General features: G+C 39.2%; 1 protein-coding gene across 28 annotated transcripts in view; it reads right to left on the bottom strand.

Annotated features, from left to right (window-relative positions):
• mbnl1 (muscleblind-like splicing regulator 1) overlaps positions 1-12227 on the bottom strand; it is a 41093-nt gene that overhangs the window by 6815 nt on the left and 22051 nt on the right. For 12 of the 28 annotated variants that reach the window (XM_067528762.1, XM_067528760.1, XM_067528757.1 and 9 more), the window contains 5 exons: positions 4714-4929; positions 4312-4581; positions 3048-3287; positions 1917-1970; positions 635-785 (listed from right to left, as the gene is read on the bottom strand). In XM_067528762.1, coding sequence (XP_067384863.1) covers positions 635-785; positions 1917-1970; positions 3048-3287; positions 4312-4581; positions 4714-4929 — 931 coding nt within the window. The remainder of the gene's footprint in view (positions 1-634; positions 786-1916; positions 1971-3047; positions 3288-4311; positions 4582-4713; positions 4930-12227) is intronic. The other 16 variants (XM_067528774.1, XM_067528780.1, XM_067528778.1 and 13 more) reach the window with 6 other exon arrangements.

The raw sequence follows: 12227 nt of genomic DNA, 5'->3' as shown, positions 1-12227 counted from the left end.
GCCTGATGCTTGCCAAACTGAGAGGTACGATACCATCAATCAACCCATCCAGCCCCATTCAATCCAGTCCAAGCCAAAGCCCCAGAAACGGTATCTCATTAAAATGTGAGTTATCGCACCATGGGCACTTTAATCTGATAAAATAGTAAACAATTTGTGTCTTTTTCTTCGACAAACATCCATGCTTCCCTCAATCAGCCTGCATGTACTAGGAACAACAGGTAGCTATGAGTTATTTAATGGCAATTAGTAAGCAGAGAAACATTCCAACAATTCTTAACACCTTGTGGCCATGCAATGCCAAACAAATTATAATGCACAAACTAGGAGTAAAAACCTTTTTTTAGCATTTTGAGTTTGCTAATTGTTGTTTAAAAAGTGTTCATAGTTTAGACCCTCTCTGTCCTAAAGTTAAATGGGAGTTTTGTGTTTGATGAGCCTTGTATTTTTTTCTGTATTTAAAGAGAAAATAATTGAAGTTGAATAAATAGACAAATAATAGTCGAGAACTAAACTGTTCCGTAATGCAGTCTACCACTTTGCCCAACCTCAGCCAAGCAGCTGCCAGGTTAGACTGCTCCAGGCATCCTCTGGGTGGTGAGAGCACTAAAGGTGCTTGCTTTTGGAGCCATACCTGATGGAAGAAAAGCCTGCTGCTGAAACTGCATGCTGGCCAGGGCCTGTTGGTACTGGAGCATGCTGGTGTTAAACATGGCAGAGGCTCCGTTAGCCTTCTCCAGGGCTGCCCGCTTTGGCAGGGGAGCCATGACACTAGGGGTGATGCCCTGCCCGGCCAGATGGAGGGAGGTCATTAAAAATAGAAATAGAGAAAGAGGTGCGTGGAAAGGAGAGAGAGGGTGTGTTGGAGAGAGGCAAAAACAAAAAACAAAAAAGGTACATATGTTAGAGGACATCATAGTGTAGTGTAATAAAATCCTTGTGTGTACAATAACAATAATATCATATCATCAGTAGCAAGCAAGCAGCAGTCTAACACAATTACTACACAAGCAAGAGCATGGTGCCTACTGGAGCTACTGACTAAAGAGCATTCATATGTTCATTATTGTATCAGGAAGCTTACTTGGATTTATTAACTTTGTACTCTTAGGGCTGACTCAATGCAACATAAGCAAGCATTAACTATTAAAACAATAATGCTGCTAAAAAGAGGTGGAACAGGTAGGAAGCACAGAGAAAGGGAGGCTGCACTGCTAGCTCCATGATAAACTGTGTAAGCCATGTTTAAGTGATGGTTCACTCTGAGACGATGTCAAAAATGGTCTCAAGCCAAAGGACATGACTCAGATGTCAAAAAATACATTTCTGTGGCTACAATTTCCACCACAAACCTTCTGTGTGCCGACTGTTTCTTGGCATGAGGCCATTCTTGAGGTCTGAATATCTGTGACAAGTCTTGAAGATGGAGTGAACTATCAATTGAACTGTAATTTTCTTTTATGGTGGTATCATTCCTGTATGGTTTTAAAGACTGTTCCTCTTAGCCCCACCCTTATCCATCTGACATGCACTAGCAACACAGTCATGCAAACATTTGATTAAGTTGCTCCACAACACTGACCACTGACTTAGACGTTAAGAAGCCATGCCACCATTACAGAAGCTCTACTTCCCTAGCCCTCACTGACGCTTGTTAAATAGGCTACAGGTGATAAATTCATTGTGGTTCCTTCGCATAAATTACACCTGAAAATTCAATTGAAGTAATTTTTACATATTTACTTTTGGTTTTGGAAAACCACAATCATTTTATCACAGACAGTAATGATAGCTCAACAGGAGGAAAAAACAGACATTGCACTGAGACAATAACAAAAATAGCTAGGTATCTTTGGTTATAACACTGCTTTACAACAAAGCCACATGCCAAGCTAAAAGGTGAAAGGTCATAGTACCAGGTCAAAGGTTGCGTCGAGGGGTCGCTTCAGTGATTTGACAGCCGACTGAGTCTTAATTAGCAGGCAGCGAGCACATGATGGCAATGGGCCAATGGGGTTCAAGCGCATTAACATAAACCAGCAAGCAGAGGTGCATCATGGGGGCAGCAGTGCAGTTTGGGTATAGGTGAGAAAAAACAAAAACAAATAAAAAAACAAATCATTGGAATGCAATATACAAGGGGATAACAGGACTAAGGCATGCACAGTGTGGACACTAGCTCTACTGCTCAACAGTTAAATGATCATCAATAATCAATGATAACTACTACTCTACATTAGTTATTGTCACACAAAGATGGATGAATGTTGCCATGAGAAAATAATTCAGTCATTACAAGTGAGTCTCAAAAATTGTGTTGGACAGAAAATTATATGGAACCACAATTCATAGGTTTCTGTTTCTTTGTGCACATCATAGTCAGCAGCGCATTACAATGGTTCACCCCAAGCTCTCTGCCTCAGTATGTCAATAAGAGCATTTAGAGAACCCTGTGATCAGCAGAGAAGTGTGGCTATATTCTACTGCATAATTATCCACAGGTTCTGTTACTGAGGGAAACGCCTGAAAGCACAATGGATCCTTTTATAATAATGTCAAGGGGAAGAGAAGTGATGGATAGGAAGCACAGAAACAATGGAGTCACAAATAAGTCCAGGCCATCAGAGGCAGAAGGAGAGAGGAACTAACTCTCTGTTTGTGGTCTGAGATGAGATGAACAAGGAAGAAGACAATCGTTATGTCACTTTAGTAAGAAAAAGGCTAAGTGTGATAATAATGAGTTATATTGTACCATTGTCCAATCCTTATTCATATCATCCAGTTCTGAGCAGAATTTACCCAAACCAACATGCAGACCTTTTAAGTTTGACGTGACAAAAGCAGAACTGAAAAGCTACAGTACATATTACTAACCAGGAAGATTACCCACGCTCAAACATGACTTTGAGTATGAACCACAAAATATTTTCCTGCTGGGTGATTTTATTTATAATGGATAGCTCTGATAAGCAATTGAAACAGTTGAAAACTCAAAATTGCTCTTGCGGTGTACTGTGAAAGAGTGTGTCCATGCACAGACTGCTCACCATGGCAGCAGCGGCTGTGGCCTGGTTCACCTGGTGTTGGGCAGCCTTGATTTTGGCCTGCAGATGGGCTGGTGGGTGAAAGTACTTGCACTTTTCTCTGGAGCACCGACCCTTAATGTAGTCCATGCACACGGTGACGGTGTTGTCATTTGTGTCGATCATAGTGCTATCTGCAGGGTGGGCAAAGCGACAGTCATTCTCACCCCGAGAGCAGTTGCCCCTCTGATATTCCCGACACACCTTGAAACAGGACATGAGGAGAAAAATTATGAAAAGACACATTCATTTACAAATTATGTGTGAATACAATAAAGGTATTTTCATTTATAACCTTTCCATTTTTTGAAAAATATAGTTAATTTCAACGACTGATGCAAATGTAAAACATTTTACAATTTTCTAAGCCTTACTATATATCCTGACACAATAAATCCAAGAGCTGTCCCAATATACTGTACAGAATTGCTTCCTGTTTACAAAAAAACTATCAGGTCTTGTATTTGGTCATGGAGGGATATTACACTGAGGAAGTTCAAGGCCATGACAATATTTTTGTACTAACAATTTAAAAAAATTTGAAAAATGCAGAACTGAAATGTGTTTGTTGGAGTGTGAGGCTTAGACCGTTTAGATGTCTATATGTGAGACACCAGAGGGCAGCATTTTCATTGAGTTATCATGAATGTATGGCTATTGCTTGGCTAATGTTTCCTTTGCTGCATGTGTCAATGTTTGGTGGAAATGTGTCCTTCATTAACACAGTTGACTTACTTCACTTTTCACTTGTCATAGCATGATTTAAAAGAGGAAACACACTACAAATACTCTTTACTAGCAAAATAAAACTGCTTTTTTGAGATACTGAGATATACTGCCATATTTCCGATATTTTCCTCCTTTCAGCAAGGGTTACAACTTTTTTCTTAACGAAAAAGAACAATTTTGCAGCATTCTTTGCTGTTGCTATACCAAGACTAGTGCTTTGAAAATCGTTACTGCTTCTTCCACTGAAATGCATTTTCAACAAGTTCAGGCTCATCTCCAGTGCTTGCCTAATAGCATTTTGTGAAATGTATTGCATCAAAGCACACTCTGTACTAAAACTAAATGAGGCAGATTGAGTTAAGAGTGGGCTCTTTAAAAAGTTAACAAAACAATATTCGGCACTCTACCTCATACATAAAAATAAAAATAAATGTTATTTATGCTTCCATTAAATAAAATGTTGAGAAAACTATGTCTTTGATGTCAGTGTGGCTGTTACCTCAAGTCTGTCTGTTCGCAGCAGTTTCTGGGCTGCAGCAGCAGCGCCGGGGACTTGGCTGACATTAGGGCTAGATGTCATGAGGACAGGGGTGCTGGGCAGGATCTCTTGGGGCATCAGGCCTGGTGACACAGGGCTCAGGTAGGGATTAAAAGCTGCAGCTGCAGCTGCTGCTGCTGCGCTGGCATTGGTGGCCAAGCCTGGTGTCATCGAGAACATGGGCTGGGTGGAAATGAAAGGACAGAATTGAAGTGCCTGTGGATAAAACTGCTGCGAAACCACAAAGACAGAGTTTTTGTTGTAGGAAAACAGGGGGGGTTGACAAAAACAGATTGAAAATGGTACACATACAGTAAAACAGCCGTATATGTGTTTGCATTTAGTACATATATGTGGTCTCACCGTGGGCAGTAGCTGTGGTGTGTTCATACGTGTGTGTCCTCTCACCATAGGTGATAGCTGCGTGCCAGGCATCATAGCATTGGCAAGCTGCATCTGTTGGGCCAGCATGGCCATATTCTTCTGCTGGATCAGGTTGTTCCTGCCATTGATCTCCAGTTGGGTTTTCAGGTGGGGAGGAGGGTGCAGATACTTGCAGTTCTCCCTAGAACAACGTCCCTGAAGGAGATATGCAGAAATGATGTCAGAATGATGTGCATTGTAGGTAAGGCTAGATATAAGGTAATCTAACAATTTCTAGACAAATTTATCAAAACCGGAAGCAAAAGCCGAAAAAGGTTTGTTCCCAAGTAGCTTTTCACGTACAAGGAATTTGTCTTGGTGAGTTGGTTCACAAGGTAGTATAATATACAGATTAATTAATATACTCTGTATATTAATATACAGAAACAGTTAGACAAGGATGACATGAATAGTTAGGGGAAGTTTCTGATAAATATAGGCAGTATAGAGAAATAGAAGTATGCCCTGAGACTCATGCATGCAACAAAGAAGTAGCACAGCAACTAACACCAGTAGCATTTGACCACCGCTGTAAAGTTGATTTAACTGTATTTTCACTAAGTAGGTTTCTACTGGTTTTATGAACTGCATTGTGAATTTATAAAGCCCCATTGATACATTTTATCCTCTGATGAATACTAAGTGAAACACATTATACTGAACATTAACAAAACATAGCATGTGGCAGAAAAGAAGAAGCTTGTGTTGTTCACTTCATGTTTTTGAAACTCAATCTACATTATGATTAGTGTTACAACACTAATTTTGTGTAATTACAGCACTGGAACAAAGGCACATGGAAGGGATTGTCCTGTATGTGCAATGGCAGCACGGTACCTTGTTTATAGTTAGCTCAATGTCAGACATTCAAATTAGGTCTGAGTTAAGTCTAGCCCTAATTGTTAACAGCTTGCTATTTCTGTCAGTCCCGGCAGGGACGTGTGTTCGTGTGTCTGTGAAGAGGAAGAGTGTTTGTATGTTGCTAGGCCCAGGAGGTCAGTGTCAAACATTGTGGTGCTGGGGGCTGCTCTTCCATGTACAGCTAATCTACATATCTAACTGATACTATAAATACTGTCTCCACCATTTGTATATATTATATTAGCGGTCACTTCAAAGCCTTTGATTAATTATCTTTTTTTGCTACCTGCTGTAAGTATAAAATTATAGCTTCAGTAAGATCGGGACTCTAGATTATAGTCTGACACACACATGCATACACATCAATGTACACACATCAGGGTTGTGTTTGTGTAACAGGTGGCAGATACACGCCATGCAAACATAAGTAAAACGAACACAAAAACATCACAGTTCAGGGGAGACATGTATTTACTTTCAGCTCTGTGACACAGCTGAGCTGACCATAGCAAGCTGAGTTTTTCTTCAGTGACAGTGCTGTCCCCACTGGGATTCAGCTCTATACTTTGTCATGACTTCATTCCCTTCTCCCATCTCCTTCTCTTTCACTGACACTGAAGCACCAGACAGGTGCAAGAGAAAAAGGGGGAGATAAGAAGAAGTGAGGGGGACGTTTAAATGGCAGGGAGGCCTCTTTAAGGTATTCAGTTTGTCCACTTCTCATTTGGTCTCCTTTAAAAATATTTTCAGATTGTGTTTCACAAGTCAGGCACCAGCAATTCCAAACGTATAGAGCAGAATTGCAGTCATATTTCCTCTGTTCTGTGTCCCTGCAATCTCTCCTACTGCCTTAATAAAAGTAAAAACATGTGTCATCATGTCATCAGTCAAGTTGAAGAGCGCCTGATAAAAGATATAGTATATCAGGACACATGTCTTTAAAATTATTAGTCAAAATGTTGGGGCATTAAGGGACCAATAAAGATGTTGAGCTTAAACAGACAGGAAATTGTAAAAAGTTAAGGCAATGAGGTGGCATTCAGAGGTACGTGTGAAATGAAAGGTTTCGAAAGAAAGTTCTACTAACAGTCATACAGAGAAACAGCAGTTTAGTCTCTGTATGAGTGTTAGCTGGATGGGGGGATGGACCGGTTGTAGAGCCATGAGCAATCACATCACCACCCATCACCCTATTTGTTGACTGCTAAATATTAGCAGTGTGTATATGTGCCTAAGTCTAAGGCGTAAGGTGCAATAGCAACCACTTTGAATAAAAACTCAGGTCCTAAAAGAGACACTGAGAGACAGAAAATCATATTGGCTTTGTACCGAGAGGACCGGCTGCATCATTTGAAAAATTGTAGATGAAGTTACCACATGCAAAATGAGACTGAATGCAGAGAGATAGACAGAAGAAGGAAAATGCCGCCCATCACATCTTGTTTGTTCTGTTATTGTGACATCAGTAGCCTTGAGGATCATCTAGAGACGGTGTCCACGGCAACAGAGCAGCCAGACACTCCCATTTAAACCATGCTGTAACTCTTGGAATCCTCCCCATTACTCGCAGATACAAGAACTCCCACAAGTAGTCCATCAGAGGAGGATATCTACAAGCCACTCTGTTCTGTGACCTGGCCCTTTTTATGTCTGTGTTGTTACACAACCACCATGAAAAAACTAATTCAAAATGAAGATAATTGATGGAGAGATCATCACTTTTCATCACCGAGTAACTCTTTTGTCTATATTGAGGAAAGTGTAACAGAGAATTGCATTGCCTAAATATTCTAAAACTATTTAAGGGTAATTATGTAAATATAAAATCCGATGCACTATGGAGACACATTGAAAGCTTTAAAATCACATTTTTCATGGCAGTGTGAGAAAATACCTGATGAGAATGAGATTAGAGAAGAACCAAATTTGTCATTGTGCTGTGCTTATGCCAGAAATTATAACAACAATAAAGCAAGCAAATTTGAGATAATTCATCCACATCATAAGTTGATTCTCCAGAGTCAATGCAGGTCAAATTTTATTTTACAAAATATTTTATCACCTCAAATAACCTGATTTGTGCCAGATAGAAAATAACTTATTATCATAATTTGAAGCATCTTTTAAACTTTTTTTTTAAAAAACAGGTCATTATCAGTGAGCCCAGTTACTTTTAAAATACGATAAGCTATTATTTTGTTATAGTATCGAATTTACAGCAAATGTCAACTGTTTTCTACAACGACTTTCTGCAGTTCTACTTTACCTGCTTTCTTAAACTTTAGTCCAAGTCATGTTTTGTTTAGTAGTGGAAGCCTGTTTCTCCTGGTGAGATCAGACACAACTCTAGACCAAACTAGAAACAATAATCCCACTGGCTACTGTGTACTCTGATTGATGATAAGTTGTAATAACATGGTCCACCCTCATAATGCTCTCTCCTAACTCTTTGTCTCTCACCCATGGACACACACCCTGCTTTTGTGACTGTGTAGGATTTAAACAAACAATGAACCAATGTGTAAAGAATGCTGGGTGGGGCAGCATCCCATCCTTTTGAGGAGAGGAGATGAAGCATGTAGCAAGATTTATTAATATGTTTGTGTGTGTGCGTGCGTGCGTGTGTGTGTGCGTGCGTGTGTGTTTGAGAAATAGAATAAAGATGAAAACCAATGGCTGTAAATTATTCTAATAAATTAGCCATTTGCAACCCTTCTGGATACTTCTTTTGGTTTACATATTACCAAAGGGTTTAAGGCCAAAACTGATCCACTATGAACTGTCCAGACCAACGACATTGGTGGAATCGGTCTTGCCTACTGTCAGGGTCAAAACAAAACAGTAGTGTTCAGTTTCTATAGACAACATGTATCACTAAAAAATTACCTGAAAAACATCTGCTCCAAGTTGTTTTGCTCAAGTTCTTTCTACCCCTGCTTCTCTTTAAATGTAGGCTGACAAAATAATTACTATGATTTTAAAATCCATTTACTTAAAACTGGGTCTTTTCATTCATTTATTACACTGTACTTTTTTCTGTTTTATTAAATTACAACGTATTCTCTACTGCATTTTATTTGACTGAAGAACCTGAAGTCAGGTGTAAATATTTTTATTGCTTTGTGTTGTAAAGTACTTTAAATTCCCTTGTTGTTCTTGTGCTATACAAAAGAAACTAACTTGCCTTTAAAAGAAAACTACTTATTGTCTGCTTGAAGATTGACATGTCAGTGACACTAAGACATGTTCTGAAACCAATTACAATTACCAGCGGTGTGAAGCACCTCCTATGAATGTTTGTGCATTTCTATCATAACGTGATAAAATCTGTGATCATTTACTATCTTGGTGTGAGATTCAGTTAGCGTTACAGGTTATGTATCATGTCCCTTCCGACACACCAAGCTGACGTCTAAAACTACCAATTGCTGGGTCTGAGGCGACAAGTGGCATCTGAAGAAATCTCAAAGACAAGAGCTGACGATCATGCAGTGCTGCAAATGCTACACTGCCATTATGAGAGGAAAAAGTTGAAGACGATGTGTATTTACAAATTATGAACAAAGCTGAGTTTCACACTTCTCTCATTCACCACAGACAATTTATACCTACGAGAAGTTACAATAACAGTACAAGTTGTACTGGTGTTGTTATTATCATGATCTCATCTCATGCAATGATTCACTAAGCTGAACAGAACACTCTGAGTGGTTTCACTCACAGACAACCTAATGGCAATAATTAAATATACTGATCAGCCAAAAAGCCAGGATATGAGTACTGCAGACAATGCAGGACACACCGCAAACACTAAGCCGAAGGACACTCCCTGACAGCCTGACACTGGCTTTGAGCCGATGGTCGGCTTGGTGTGTCCTTGCTGAAGTTGTTCCTATCCAAAGCCATTTATATAAGTCTCAGGAGCGAGGACTGACGATCAAAGAGGAATGTCTGAGGGTACACAAACTCATCCTTCATAGAAAACTTTTACTGGACCAACACACACCCTTATTAGAGCCCTGTTGGTGACAAGATGCATCATTTTATTTGTTTTCTTTCCACCAACTTGTAAAAGTTGTGAATCTGTGTTACCTGCTGATCTGATTTTAAAAAGCACCATCGACAGTTTTCTAAATTATCTGAACAATCTTTTCCAAGATCTGTTATAATCTAATATCTATAATATCAATGTCACTGACAGGAGGTTGGGGAGATTTAATTTGAATTTTAACTCTCAGTCATCATGTCAATCATCTACGACTCAGGACCTCAGGACTTTCTCTGGAGGGAGTGTTTTTGTGAACAGAAATGTCCAAGTGCGATAAATTTATGATATGAATGGGCTTGTGCGTGTGGTACGCTGCTCTGTCCCAAATTGCCTGGAAGAAAAAAAAGGAGCTATTGGCATGTCGACGTTTCTGTCACATGACTGCCATTGTAGTCGAGTGATAGAACCTTTTATTATTAGATGCACAGCTCCAATGTGCTGTAAACACAGTTTCCCACAGCCTAAGTTTTCTATTATGCTACGTCTCCTGTGTGCGCTGATTGTGCACTGAAAACTAAATTTGCACTGAAAACTAAATTTGACATGTTCTTGCTTGGAAAATATTGAAATAATTTGTTTTTGTTTAAAACAAATGTAATAAATCTTTGAACAATAGAACTTAATCATAATTATTATGAAATCAAGAAAATAATTTGGATTCACAAAAAAAATGGACATGAAAATTCTCAGCCATTAAAAATGTGTGAAATTAGCTGTTCACGAATTACTGCCATTGTTATACAAACACACCCATTTTCAGTGACTCATAAATAATGTAACAAACTAACGTAATTACAAACATAGTTTGCACCAGGTCTGACGGATAATGTGGTATGCTTTGCATCATGAGCTGTACCCCTCCTTCTTCATACTCCACTACATACTGCTACAAGTTAATATTTTTTTCATCACTCCAAAAAATCTTATACTAGTACTGGGCAGAATTTTTTTATGCATTTTCTGGCTCTAAGTCTATTCCAGCCCTTCTGCTCTTAAGCGTTACCACCACAGCTAAGTATAAACGTAGGTGTGAAGCTTCTGTATTTTATTCATAAAGCCATCTCTTCACTATAGACTTTGACAACGACAAGCCTTCCTCCTCAAAACTCTTCTTGACTTGAATAGATATTGTGAAAAGTTCATCTTCACCATGAACAGAATTCTGCGGTCATCCACTGTAGCTGTCTTCCAGGCCTTCTGCTGTTGCTGAGCTGGAAGTTAATTCTTTCTTTTTGAGAAGGTTTCAAACTGTTGCAATGGCAAGTGTCAATGTTTTTGTTATATCTCTGGTGGGTTTATTAAGATTTTTTATCCTAACAAAATGGGGGTGTGTATGCCACACATTTGTCCAACCCCTTGAATTAAAGCTAAAAGTCTTGACTTTGTCTTGACAGGGCAGGCTCGAGTGTTTCATTTCAAATTCAATGTAGAAGTGTATAGAGGCCAAAAAACATATTATTGCTCCAATATTTATGAGACTAACAGTATGGTCTCATGTATTCAGGGACTGAACTGTGAACAGCATTTACGCACTGGGGTTTATGTGAGCTAAAAAAAAAAAAAAAAGAACAACAGGTTGTGAATTTACAGATATGAAACCGTTTTAAACCTGGCAAATTTGAAAGGATAATCAACATGTGCCAAAGATTTTAACTGTCAAAATTATTTGGACAGTGTGTATGTGGGTAATTCTAATTCTAATCATCACCACATTAAAGTTCGACTGACAGCTTATCAATTTGAGCTGCCGTCATTGAAAACAGACATTGCTGCAGATGACACTTCAGAGGAAAGGACATGTCATGTTTTCAATAATATAGTTCTTTGGTTCCTCTCTCTTTGTGTCTTTTCCTTGCGTACCTCTATGCATCTTTACTGGGACTAAGACAGAAGGGAAAGACGCAAATAAGGAAAACAACGGTGCTTCTAAGAGTTGTGAGACGTACCCACTGTGTTCTATGCCCTGTGTTCCAGTGACTTCTGTTTAAACACACACAAATGAAAGCCCTTTCTCCTAACACACACTGTGAAAGACACTTTGTTTTGCAGAAACAGAGTGGAGGCTCAAAGGACCAGGACCAGTGGCCTGGTCTCTTTGTCTACTGTGCACCTAAATGTGGCAAGAGATATAAAACCATACATATCAATACAGTAAATATGTGCAGACTATCTTAAATGACATGCAAAGTGGCATTTCCTAACAGTCAGTAAATGCAAATTACTGGAAACATTTATTTGCTTTTAAAAAGGGAGAAGAAGATATAGATGTACACAGTCTTGTGCAAATGTGATCTATTATTATTTCTTTGCTGGGGCTGGCATTTTTACATCAGAGCATGAGGATAATCTTTAGAATATCTCTACAATATTTCTCCCTGCCGGGTCTAAATGCACATAGTAATCTATGTTGTGCAGCGTAGTGGTCACAGTGACCAGTGGGGCTTATGGAGATATGGAAAAGGGAGGGAGTGTTAATCTATGATAACAGTTACAATACGCCCACAGTGATGCAGCGTCACCCTCACCCTCAGGATTATAGGCTGTC

The sequence above is a fragment of the Channa argus genome, chromosome 14 (assembly GCF_033026475.1).
Source record: "Channa argus isolate prfri chromosome 14, Channa argus male v1.0, whole genome shotgun sequence".
Classification (NCBI taxonomy): Eukaryota; Metazoa; Chordata; class Actinopteri; order Anabantiformes; family Channidae; genus Channa; species Channa argus.
The sequence above is the reverse complement of the archived record's forward strand: the minus strand, read 5'-3'. Positions and strand labels throughout refer to the sequence as shown.